Source organism: Octopus sinensis, linkage group LG30 (assembly GCF_006345805.1).
Source record: "Octopus sinensis linkage group LG30, ASM634580v1, whole genome shotgun sequence".
NCBI classification, from domain to species: Eukaryota; Metazoa; Mollusca; class Cephalopoda; order Octopoda; family Octopodidae; genus Octopus; species Octopus sinensis.
Genome location: NC_043026.1, coordinates 10,131,154 through 10,143,222, shown reverse-complemented (window position 1 = coordinate 10,143,222; position 12,069 = coordinate 10,131,154). Strand labels below are relative to the sequence as shown.

General features: G+C 38.0%; 2 protein-coding genes across 2 annotated transcripts in view; one reads left to right on the top strand and one right to left on the bottom strand.

Moving 5' to 3' along the window:
• The window catches only part of LOC115226689 (zinc finger protein 91-like), a 151,591-nt gene that overhangs the window by 92,667 nt on the left and 46,855 nt on the right, over positions 1 to 12,069 (bottom strand). The gene's annotated exons all lie outside the window — the stretch shown is intronic.
• On the top strand, positions 9,018 to 11,636 carry LOC115226553 (zinc finger protein 235-like). Its single transcript, XM_036515143.1, has 3 exons — positions 9,018 to 9,136; positions 10,853 to 11,015; positions 11,511 to 11,636. The coding sequence occupies exons 1-3, from the start codon at positions 9,018 to 9,020 to the stop codon at positions 11,634 to 11,636; spliced, it is 408 nt and encodes a 135-aa protein (XP_036371036.1).

Sequence of the window (12,069 nt, the reverse complement as noted above, 5' to 3'; positions counted from 1 at the left end):
ACAACATACTGTCTGTCTGCCACACCCCATCAAACACGCACACACACGCGCGCACACACACACATGTACATCAATGCTTTGATAACTTCAAAAGAAATTCCCTCGTCATAAAATCGCTTCCTTTTAGTCTCTTTCGCTCTCATTACTTCAAATGTTCCCGCAAGTCCATATGTAAAAAAATAAAAGTTTTTTCGGAAATCAGCGACGGAAACGTGCTACTACAAACGAAAGATCGCCCAACTTTAGTTAATGTTTACATCTCGACCCGGAAAGGAAAATCCAAAAAGTATACTGGAATGGATGTAAAACAATGTGTAGGAAACGAATATGAAAACAAAATGCGCGCAAAGCAACGGGAGAGTACTTCGGAAAATTCACAAGATCCGAGCTTTTCCCTCGTAACTTTTAGGAAAATGGGTTTTCTTTTTTTCAATGAAATTTTATAGAAATACCTTTCAAACGGCATACATTACGGTTTTAAAGAAATTTATGGGGGGAAATCTTTTCCTAGAGGGTGGGGAGATGGCTTCGGAAAATTCACAAGATCCGAATTTTGCGGGTCAAGATGTAGGGGTTAGTGTTTAGGTTAGAAAAGGTTATTTATTTACCGTAACATTGTATATACCCGAAACCACGACGGGTTGGAATATATAACTAGTAAATGGAAAAGCATGCAAGGTAAAAAGAAAAGTTAGGGTTAGGGTTATAAGACACTAAATGAAAAATTGCATATAATGGCAGCTTAGAGTTTTCTGTAAATGTACCTTTCCTGATGGAAAGAGGGTTTTTCTTTTTACATTTAGAATGACTAGAATTTCGCAAATTCATCGAATGTGTGCAAGCACACGTTTTTTCATTGGCAATATGTTTTGTCTTCAGACAATCTATAATGTTCTCTGGGGCAAAGTACAATAAAAGTTCCACTCTGGATGTACACAATGTAAAATAAATTTAGAAAAATAGCAAGGTCACAAGTGCTTTCTGCCACCACAGGGATGCATTTAAATACCTCTGCTGCACACTTCGAGTCTTCTTCAGTAGAGCAAGGTGCCAGGCATCTCGGTCTTTGTCGTATCACCTGATAGGTACATCATCCTAAGTTCGTTCATCAGCACTTACACCTATGACTCCTTGGGTGTCCCACTTCCATGTGTCCCATCTACTTTGAGAGATTGGCACTTTTTCATAGAGCTGTTGGCATCCGGCTCAGTTGTTAAGGTAAATGTTTATTTCTACAGTTTGTCTCGATAGAAATGAATCTGTATGTTTTAAGTAGCCTCGACATCTTACACTGTTGTTTCTCTGTAATTTCAGAACACATTAATGTAACAAAAGACTCATCCTCAATATCTACCACGTTTTAAAGACTGAAAGAAAATATTATACAAAACAGATGTATCACATTGTTTCTACAAATCTATGGAAGAGTTCGTGTGAAACATTTGCTCTGAAGTAATAATAATATTATAAGCAAATTTGTGAACATCCCAGACTGGAGTGTCAAAAGGAGGAGCCTGTGTGATCGTTTAAGTTGGATAAATTTATGGAAGTGTTGCTAAACAAAGTTGACACAAGAGAGAAATAGAGCAGAAGAAGTGTTTGCAAGGAATAAAATATGAGAACAAGAAAAATGCATTAACTGGAATTTGAGAGGAAAAATAATGGAAAAGAGTGAGAAAATTGTAGAATTGATTCCCTCTGAGCACATGATAAAAGAGATGAGATCGTATGAGTGTGATATCTGTACAAAGTCCTTCTGTCAAAGGAAGTAACCTAATTATGCCCAAACTTACTCGTACAGGAGAGAAACCCTATCGTTGTGATATCTGTGGCAAGTCATTCTCTCAAAGTAGTGACGTATCTAAACACAAACATATTCACACAGCAGAGAAACCCTATCGTTGTGATATCTGTGGCAAATCATTCTCTCAAAGTAGTGACGTATCTAAACACAAACGTGTTCACACAGGAGAGAAACCACATTACTGCGACACCTGTGGTAAATCATTCATTGTAAATTCTGCTCTAAGAAAACACATTCGTATTCATGCAGTAGAGGAGCCATACCATTGTGATATCTGTGGTAAATCATTCTCTAACAGTAGTAATTTAATTATACATAGACGTAGTCATACAGGAGAGAGACCGTATCGTTGTGATATCTGTGGCAAGTCATTCTCTCAAAGTAGTGACCTAACTAAACACAAACGTGTTCACACAGGAGAGAAACCCTATCGTTGTGATATCTGTGGCAAGTCATTCTCTCAAAGTAGTGACATATCTAGACACAAACATATTCACACAGCAGAGAAACCATATCCTTGTGATATCTGTGGCAAATCCTTCTCTCAAAGTAGTGCCGTATCTATACACAAACGTATTCATACAGGAGAGAGACCATGTTGTAATATCTGTGGTAAATCATTCTCTAACAGTGGTCATTTATCTAGACACAAACATATTCATACAGGAGAGAAACCATATCGTTGTGATATCTGTGGTAAATCATTCATTGAAAATACTGCCTTAAGAAAACACATTCGTACTCATACAGGAGAGAAGCCATATCATTGTGATATCTGTGGTAAATCATTCTCTAATAGTAGTCACTTAATTAGACACAAACATATTCATACAGGAGAGAAACCATATTGTGATATCTGTGGTAAATCATTCCTTGACAGTAGTTACTTAATTATACATAAACGTATTCATACAGGAGAGAAACCGTATCGTTGTGATATCTGTGGTAAATCATTCTTGCGAAGTAGTCAGGTTATTGTACACAAACGTATTCATACTGGAGAGAAACCATATCGTTGTGAAATCTGTGGTAAATCATTCTCTCAACGTATTCATTTAACTGGACACAAGCGTATTCATACAGGAGAGAAACCATATCATTGTGATATCTGTGGTAAATCATTCGCTGAAAATACTACCTTAAGAAAACACAATCGTATTCATACAGGTGAGAAACCATATCATTGTGATATCTGTGGTAAATCATTCTCTAACCGTAATCAGTTAACTGAACACAATCGTATTCATACTGGAGAAAAACCATATCACTGTGATATCTGTGGTAAATCATTCTCCCAAAGTACTGGCTTAACAAAACACAATCGTACTCATACAGGTGAGAAACCATATCAGTGTGATATCTGTAGTAAATCGTTTTCTAACAACAGTCAGTTAATTGAACACAATCGTATTCATACTGGAGAAAAACCATATCACTGTGGTATCTGTGGTAAATCTTTCTCTCAATGTAGTAGCCTAAATGCCCATAGTAATACTCATACTGGACAGAAGCCATATCAGTGTGATGTCTGTGGAAAATCATTCTCTAGAAGTTGTCACTTATCTAGGCACAGACATATTCATACAGGAGAGAAACCATATCATTGTGATGTCTGTGGTAAATCATTCTCTCAAAGTAGTCACCTAACAATACACATTCGTATTCATACAGGAGAGAAACCATGTCAGTGTGATATCTGTGGTAAATCATTCTCTGAAAATCGTAACCTGATTGCACACAGACGTATTCATACAAGGGAGAAAGATGAAGGGTAATTCTTATGTTTTATGCAATGGGATTTCTAACTAAAATATTTCCAGATATTTTCTAATTTTTTTTTGTTTTTACATTTCTCTCTTCCAACTCCTTCCATGGCTGCTCATCCATTTTTAAGGACCTTTATACCAACACTCCTCCTCCTGGAAACCCTACACATGACACTTCCTTGAGTATTGTATCCCGAAATTACTGTATTTTTATTGTTTATTATCTTTTAAATGCTTCACTCATTAAATATTTTATACAATAACATAAGTTATGAGTTTTTCATGCACAGGAATCTTGTAAAGTTGTCAAATATGTACGTAAACAATGATCCCCAAGTACAAAACAGAAGAGACCGCAAAGGAAGAATATGAGGCATAAGTATAGTTTAGTGCCCCACTCCAGATTGATTCCTTGTTAGTTTCTGAATAATGGGTTCTTTAAATTAAACTTTTCGGAGTTAAGCTTTCAAAGGTCCAGATTTGGATCATTTTAAAATTGGGTGTGAAAGTTTTGAAGGAGTTGCTTGTTCACAAACCCATCCTGTGGAGGGGGAGTGTTACAAAAGGATGTCTTGCCCTGTTCTGTTCCCATATCATTACAAGCATGTCTAGTTAAGACGTTACTGTCAGAGGATCATTTAATGCCGATATCTCGGTTCAGTAAAAATATTTGGTCCAATAAAGACAGGACTGGAAGGTCATGATCAGCAGCGACATATTTCTTTATTCACCTATAAAAAGGTCTACATAGAGGGGACGTTACAAGACAGACTAGGGATATGTAGGGTACAGACACACATTCTTATATACAAGATGAAAAGACAGATGGATTTATATATATTATCAACATAAATGGAAATTGCAGCTGTGATACCAGTGCCAGTGGGACGTAAGTGAACCATCCGACAGTGGCCGTTGCCAGCGCTGCCCCGGCGGGCCTCCGTGCCGGTGGCATGTAAAAAACACCATCCGATCATGGCCGTTTGCCAGCCCCGTCTGGCACCTGTGCAGGTGGCACGTAAAAAGCACCATCCGACTGTGGTCGTTGCCAGCTTCATCTGGTCTCCGTGCTGGTGGCATGTAAAAAGCACCATCTGATCGTGGCCTTTTGCCAGCCTCGTCCGGCACCTGTGTCGGTGGCACGTAAAAAGCACCCACTACACTCACGGAGTGGTTGGCGTTAGGAAGGGCATCCAGCCGTAGAAACATTGCCAGATCAGACTGGACCCTGGTGCAGCCTTCTGGCCTCCCAGACCCCAGTTGAACCGTCCAACCCATGCTAGCATGGAAAGCAGACGCTAAATCATGATGATGATGATACGGATGGGAATTAAGAATATAAGTGATAATTGGGTCCCGGGTTAGTGAGTTAACCCCTTACCCAACAATTATTTTGAAAATAAATGTATTTTTTCAGACATTTTTTAATTGTTTTATTTTACTGTGTTTTGAATGGTGATTTCGAGGTATATTTCAAACCTTATTAATTTATGAATTTTAATTCAATAATATTGATTTTAAATTACCGCTTTGGGCAGAAACGAGTTAACCCGTTTTTAGACGAAGGAACTCGTTTGCTGTTGATTTTGGCAAGTCTATCTTTTGACGAGTTAACTCGCCAGAGATAGGAAAAAACGATTTCGGTCAAAACGAATATATTCGTTTCTGCCGGGTAAGGGGTTAACCCGCCGGTCGATTAACCCTTTTGGTAATCTTTTCCTTTCTTTTATGCCCCGACCGACCATGCAAGCACGGCCTCGTGCAGTCTCATCTATCTTACCACTGTCATCCATCTTTTTCCAAACTCTCTTTGCGGCAGGCTCCTCCTCTCCAGACGGATCTTGCTGGAAAGATGGGCGGCGAAGTAATTCACCAGCCCACGTCCGGAGCAGCGACATATAACAACATCCAATAGGATGGTCAATATGTTCAGTTATGAATATTCACGCAAACACAAACACGGTACTACTTGAGAACAGTGGTCCCGTTGCGCGTAGTCGCACATCCGCGCTAGCTAGTCATGACTAGTTGATCCTATGACTACCTAGCAAAGTAAATAAAACACAAAATAAATAATTTTTTTAAAACAAAGGCACAGGAGTAGCTGTGTGGTAAGTAGCTTGATTACCAATCACATGGTTCTGGGTTCAGTCCCGCTGCGTGGCATCTTGGGCAAGTGTCTTCTACTATAGCTTCAGGCCGACCAAAGCCTTATGAGTGAATTTGGTTGACGGAAACTGAAAGAAGCCCATCGTATATATGTATGTATATATATATATATATATATATGTGTGTGTGCGTGTATGTTTGTGTGTCTGTGTTTGTCCCCCTAGAATTGCTTGACAACCGATGCTGGTGTGTTTACGTTGCCGTCACTTAGCAGTTTGGCGAAAAGAGACCGATAGAATAAGTACTGGGCTTACAAAGATTAAGTCCCGGGGTCGAGTTGCTCGAATAAAGGCGGTGCTCCAGCATGGCTGCAGTCAAATGACAAACAAGTAAAAGTAACACAAAAACAAAGCTAGTCATAACTAGCTTGCGCGAGTGCATGCACCGGGATCATTATTCTCAATAAATTAAAACTAGAGTTCTGTTGTGTCTGGGGAGAGTCATTTTCTTTTTGTGCCTTATAATTTAACACTCACCGGTAAAATTTCCACTTTTTTCTTATTTTTATTGTTCTAAAATTTTCGTTGCGTCTTTGCAACCTTTTTGAATGGTTTTGAGAGTCAAAACTATTGAAAAGGTTGCAAGACGCAACGAAAATTTTAGGACAATAAAAATAAGAAAAAAAAAGGGATCTTTTCGGTTTGAACGGCATTTTTTAACATAATTTCTAGGTAACTAAAAAGTTTTAAACTTCGTATACTGATAGAATGTGTTTATAAAACATCTTTTTCTCTCGGCTTTATTGAGAAAATTCTATAGTTTGTAAGATATTTGTTTTTTTTTTCTTCAATCTCTGCAATTCCAACCAATCACTGACGTCTATTGAGGTAAAAAACATTGTGCCGTATGAATATATGTCCTTCGTTTAAGAAACAGATTGGGTTTATTTACATTTGTGAAGAAAAAAGATACCCTTCCCCCCACCCCTAACCCTAAAACAGATTGAAATGCAATAGATCGATACTAGGGTCATAATCATGGGTGACAATTTCACCATTTCATATGACACCACGAGAAAAAACTGCCGTTCAAAGTGAAAATATCCAAAAGAAGTGGAAATTTGGATCTTTTCCTTTTGAAAGCCAGATTTCAACACAATTTCTAGTCATCTAAACACTTTAAAACGTCGTATACTGGTAGAATGTGTCAAAAGAAAACATTATTTTCACTTGGCTTTTTTGATAAATTTGTAATTCGTTTGTTTAACGTAGTTTAATTTTTCGAATTTTAACCAATTCTATGCTCTCTTTTGAGCTGAAATCATTTGCTGCGTCTAAAAACAGAGACAACGGAAGTTTTACCAGTGAGTGTGTTAAATAATAAGGCACAAAAAGAGAATGACTCTCCCCAGACACAACAGAATATGCTTCAACACACGAATTGCTATAAAGAATCTTGCAAACCAAATCGAAAAACGAAAGTAAGACTAGAGTTATCTGCTCTAAAGATTTAGAAAGAGGAGACACGCATGCGCATTGGTCGTACATCCTACTTCCTGTTGAGACCTCCTCAGCATGAATGTCTCCTAATCAGCTTTGAAGACATTTATAAGATTTGCAAAGAATTTCTCAACTGCCAGACACACGAAACATTTCCGTAAGTATCAAACAATGAAATTATTCAGTGTTATTCATTCTGTAGACCTTCTCATTTTCGCGCGGCGATTCTCTGTGCCTCTTTCGTGTTTTATAATTGGGATGGTCACTTTTTGGCGCGCCAATTATTTGTGTCTTTTCTGTGTTTTACAGACGAGGGTTGTCCTTCATTTGTGCGAGACCTGGCTGCTATTTCTACCTGTGACAGAAAAATGTCTGTTATTTGTGCGGGTTTTGGCTGCTGTTTCTAACATTGGAAGAATGATGCCCAGCAGGGCTTGTTTTTCTCTATGGGAGAGAGATTTCCGATTTGGGCGAGACTTCCGCCCGTGCCCTCCCCAAAACCGGTCATACTAGCGAACAGTGGTCCCGGTGCGCGCATCCGTGCTAGCTAGTCGTAAGTAGTCGATCCTACAACGACTACCTAGCAAAGTAAATAAAACAAAGTAAATAATTTTTGTTAAACAAAGTAAATAATTTTTTTGTTGAGCAAAGTAAATAAAACACAAAACATAAAAGTAAGGATCGACTCGTCAGAGCGCGCACCGGGACCACTGTTCTCAAGTAGTACCCCCAAAACCATCCTTTCTAAAAAAAAATTTTTTTTTCGACGCTGCCCCCCATTTTTGGCTATGGGGAATACGAGTCTGCAAAAGAATTGACAAAAATCGGGATTCTAAATTATCCCCACCCCCATTTCCTTCATTTTAAACTTTTTTCCCATTTTTTTTTTCTTTCAAAATATGCGCAAAAATATGAAGATTATGATTGTGAACAAAATTTAGCAAAACATTTCTGGACTGGGGAGAGGGGGGTCACTGTGCCGATTTTTGGCAATTTTCCGGAACCTCCGTATCCGAAAACGGGAATTTTTAGCAAAAACCACCCTTTCTAAAAAAAAAAATTTAGCAAAAACCACCCTTTCTAAAAAAAAAAATTTTTTTCCGACACAAACCCCCATTTTTGGTTATGGGGAATACGAGTCTGCAAAAGAATTGACAAAAATCGAGATTTCAAAATTACCCCCACCCCCATTTCCTTCATTTTAAACTTTTTTCACATTTTTTTTTTATTAAAAATATGCTGAAAAATATGGAGATTATGATTGTGAAAAAAAGTTTCCAAAAGTCTTTCGAAAATGTTTTTATAAATATGCGGAGAAATATGGACATCATGATTCGGACAAAATTTTCAAAACATTTCTGTACTGGCGGGGTGGGGTCACTGTGCCAAGTTTTGGCAATTTTTAGCAAAAAAAAATTCCAAAAATTAACAAATTTTGGAGCAAATGGTGGGGGAGGGCGGAAGTCTTTTAAAGGCGGCGAGCTGGTAGAAACGTCAGCACGTCAGGCGCAATGCCTAGCAGTATTTCGTCTGCCGCTACGTCCTGAGTTCAAATTCCGCCAAGGTCGACTTTGCCTTTCATCCTTGCGGGGTCGATTAAATAAGTACCAGTTATGCACTGGGGTCGATATAATCGACTTAATCCGTTTGTCCTCTTGTGTTTAGCCCCTTGTGGGTAGTAAAGAAATAGGAAGTCTTTTACATAGACACATAAAGTAAGAAAGAACAGATATGCAAGGTTTTTTTCCTTCGTTGTATCTAAATTCCACAACGCATAAATACATACGAACAGAACAAGCCAATGCACGTACGACCCATTAGATTTCTCTTTCCGTTTCGATGCGTCAACTGACAGTTGAGAAGACAACACGTGCTCACAAAAATTACCAAGTAATTTGTTTTCGTTTTACGAGTCTTTATGCTGATTTCAAAGAAAATGAACGTTTCCACCCTCAAAAGTAAAAACCTTTCTATGGAATTTACCGAACGGCATTTGGTAACAGCTTAGCTGAGCCTACACGCCTGCAAGTCGAAACGAAAGATTGCCAATGTTTTTTCTTTTATTTCTGTAAAAATCTGTTGCTAAGCGAAATTATAGAATACTTGTTTATGTTAGGGATTTTTGTTAGTATCAGAAATGAGTTTATCCTATAAATTGACATCTCTAATTATCAGAGTGAAAAAGAAATGAGGAAGGTAGTCATGGAATATGCTAGAATTAACAACAAAATCTCTCTTTAATCACACACCATAAAGGCTTCTATAGTTAAGTGCATAGTGTACCTCAAAATGTTCGTCAGCTTTATTTAACGTCTGTTGTTCACGTTGGCATGGGTTAGATGGTTTGAGCAGAACTCCAGCACACCCCAGTCTAATTTCTTATGCTTTCTACAGCTGGATGCCCTTCCTAGTGCCAACCACTTCTCAGTGCATTTGGTGCTCTATGTGCCACTGCACAGTCACCTTTCCATGGCACGACACAGATGCTTGAATCCGATGGCACGGCACATCCACTTTTTTGAAGAACGGTCACAAGTGCTTTCTGCCACCACAGGGATGCATTTAAATACCTCTGCTGCACACTTCGAATCTTCTTCAGTAGAGCAAGGTGCCAAGCATCTCGATCTTCGTCATATCATCTGATACGTTCAGCATCCTAAATTCATGTACCAGCACTTACACCTATGACTCCTTGGGTGTCCCACTTCCATGTGTCCCATCTACTTTGAGAGATTGGCACTTTTCATAGAGCTGTTGGCATCCGGCTCAGTTGTTAAGGTAAATGTTTATTTCTACAGTTTATCTCGATAGAAATGAATCTGTATGTTTTAAGTAGCCTCGACATCTTACACTGTTGTTTCTCTGTAATTTCAGAACACATTAATGTAACAAAAGACTCATCCTCAATATCTACCACGTTTTAAAGACTAAAGGAAAATATTATACAAAACAGATGTATCACATTGTTTCTACAAATCTATGGAAGAGTTCGTGTGAAACATTTGCTCTGAAGTAATAATAATATTATAAGCAAATTTGTGAACATCCCAGACTGGAGTGTCAAGAAGAGGAGCCTGTGTGATCGTTTAAGTTGGATAAATTTATGGAAGTGTTGCTAAACAAAGTTGACACAAGAGAGAAATAGAGCAGAAGATGTGTTTGCAAGGAATAAAATATGAGAACAAGAAAAATGCATTAACTGGAATTTGAGAGGAAAAATAATGGAAAAGAGTGAGAAAATTGTATAATTGATTCCCTCTGAGCACATGATAAAAGAGATGAGATCGTATGAGTGTGATATCTGTACAAAGTCCTTCTGTCAAAGGAAGTAACCTAATTATGCCCAAACTTACTCGTACAGGAGAGAAACCCTATCGTTGTGATATCTGTGGCAAATCATTCTCTCAAAGTAGTGACGTATCTAGACACAAACATATTCACACAGCAGAGAAACCATATCCTTGTGATATCTGTGGCAAATCATTCTCTCAAAGTAGTGACGTATCTAGACACAAACATATTCACACAGCAGAGAAACCCTATCGTTGTGACATCTGTTCTAAATCATTCATTGAAAATAGTTGCTTAATCATACACAAACGTATTCATACAGGAGAGAAACCACATTACTGCGACACCTGTGGTAAATCATTCATTGTAAATTCTGCTCTAAGAAAACACATTCGTATTCATGCAGTAGAGGAGCCATACATTTGTGATACCTGTGGTAAATCATTCTCTAACAGTAGTAATTTAATTATACACAGACGTAGTCATACAGGAGAGAGACCGTATCATTGTGATTACTGTGGTAAGTCATTTGCTCGAAGGAGTGACGTATCTAAACACACACGTACCCATACAGGAGAGAGACCATATCATTGTGATATCTGTGGTAAATCATTCTCTCAAAATGGTCACTTAACCACACACAAACGTATTCATACAGGAGAGAAACCATATTGTTGCGATATCTGTGGTAAATCATTCTCTGAAAGTATTTCCTTAACAAATCACAGTCGTATTCATACAGGAGAAAAGCCATATCAGTGTGATATCTGTGGTAAATCATTCATTAACAGTAGTCAGTTGACTGTACACAATCGTGTTCATACAGGGGAGAAACCATATAACTGTGATATCTGTGGTAAATCATTCTCTCAAAATATTGCCTTAACAAAACACAATCATATTCATACAGGAGAGAAACCATATCATTGTGATATCTGTGGTAAAACGTTCTCTCAAATTAATGCCTTAACAAGACATAATCTTATTCATACAGGAGAGAAACCATATCAGTGTGATATCTGTGGTAAATCTTTCTCTCAGTGTAGTAGCCTAAAATCCCATAGAAGTATTCATATGGGAGAGAAGCCACATCACTGTGATATCTGTGGTAAATCATTCTCTCGAAGTAGTCACTTATCTAGTCACCAGCATATTCATACAGGATAGAAACCATATCACTGTGATATCTGTGGTAAATCATTCTCTAAAAATGATGGTCTCACTAGACATAAACGTACTCATACAGGTGAGAAACCATATCAGTGTGACATCTGTGGTGAATCATTCTCTAGGAATGATGGTGTCACTAGTCATAAACGTGTTCACACAGGAGAGAAACCACATCATTGTGACATCTGTGGTAACTCATTCTCTGCAAATCATTACTTAACTGCACACAGACATATTCATACAGGGGAGAAAGGAGAAGAGTAGTTTCTTGTTTGTTATACATTTTTAGTATTCCCATGTTTTAAGCAACGGAAATTCTAACTAAAACATTTCCAGAAAATTTCAGATTTTTGTTGTTTTTTACATTTCTCTCCTCCCACTCCCATGACTTCATCCATTTTCTTTTCCATGATGTAAGGATCTCTACACC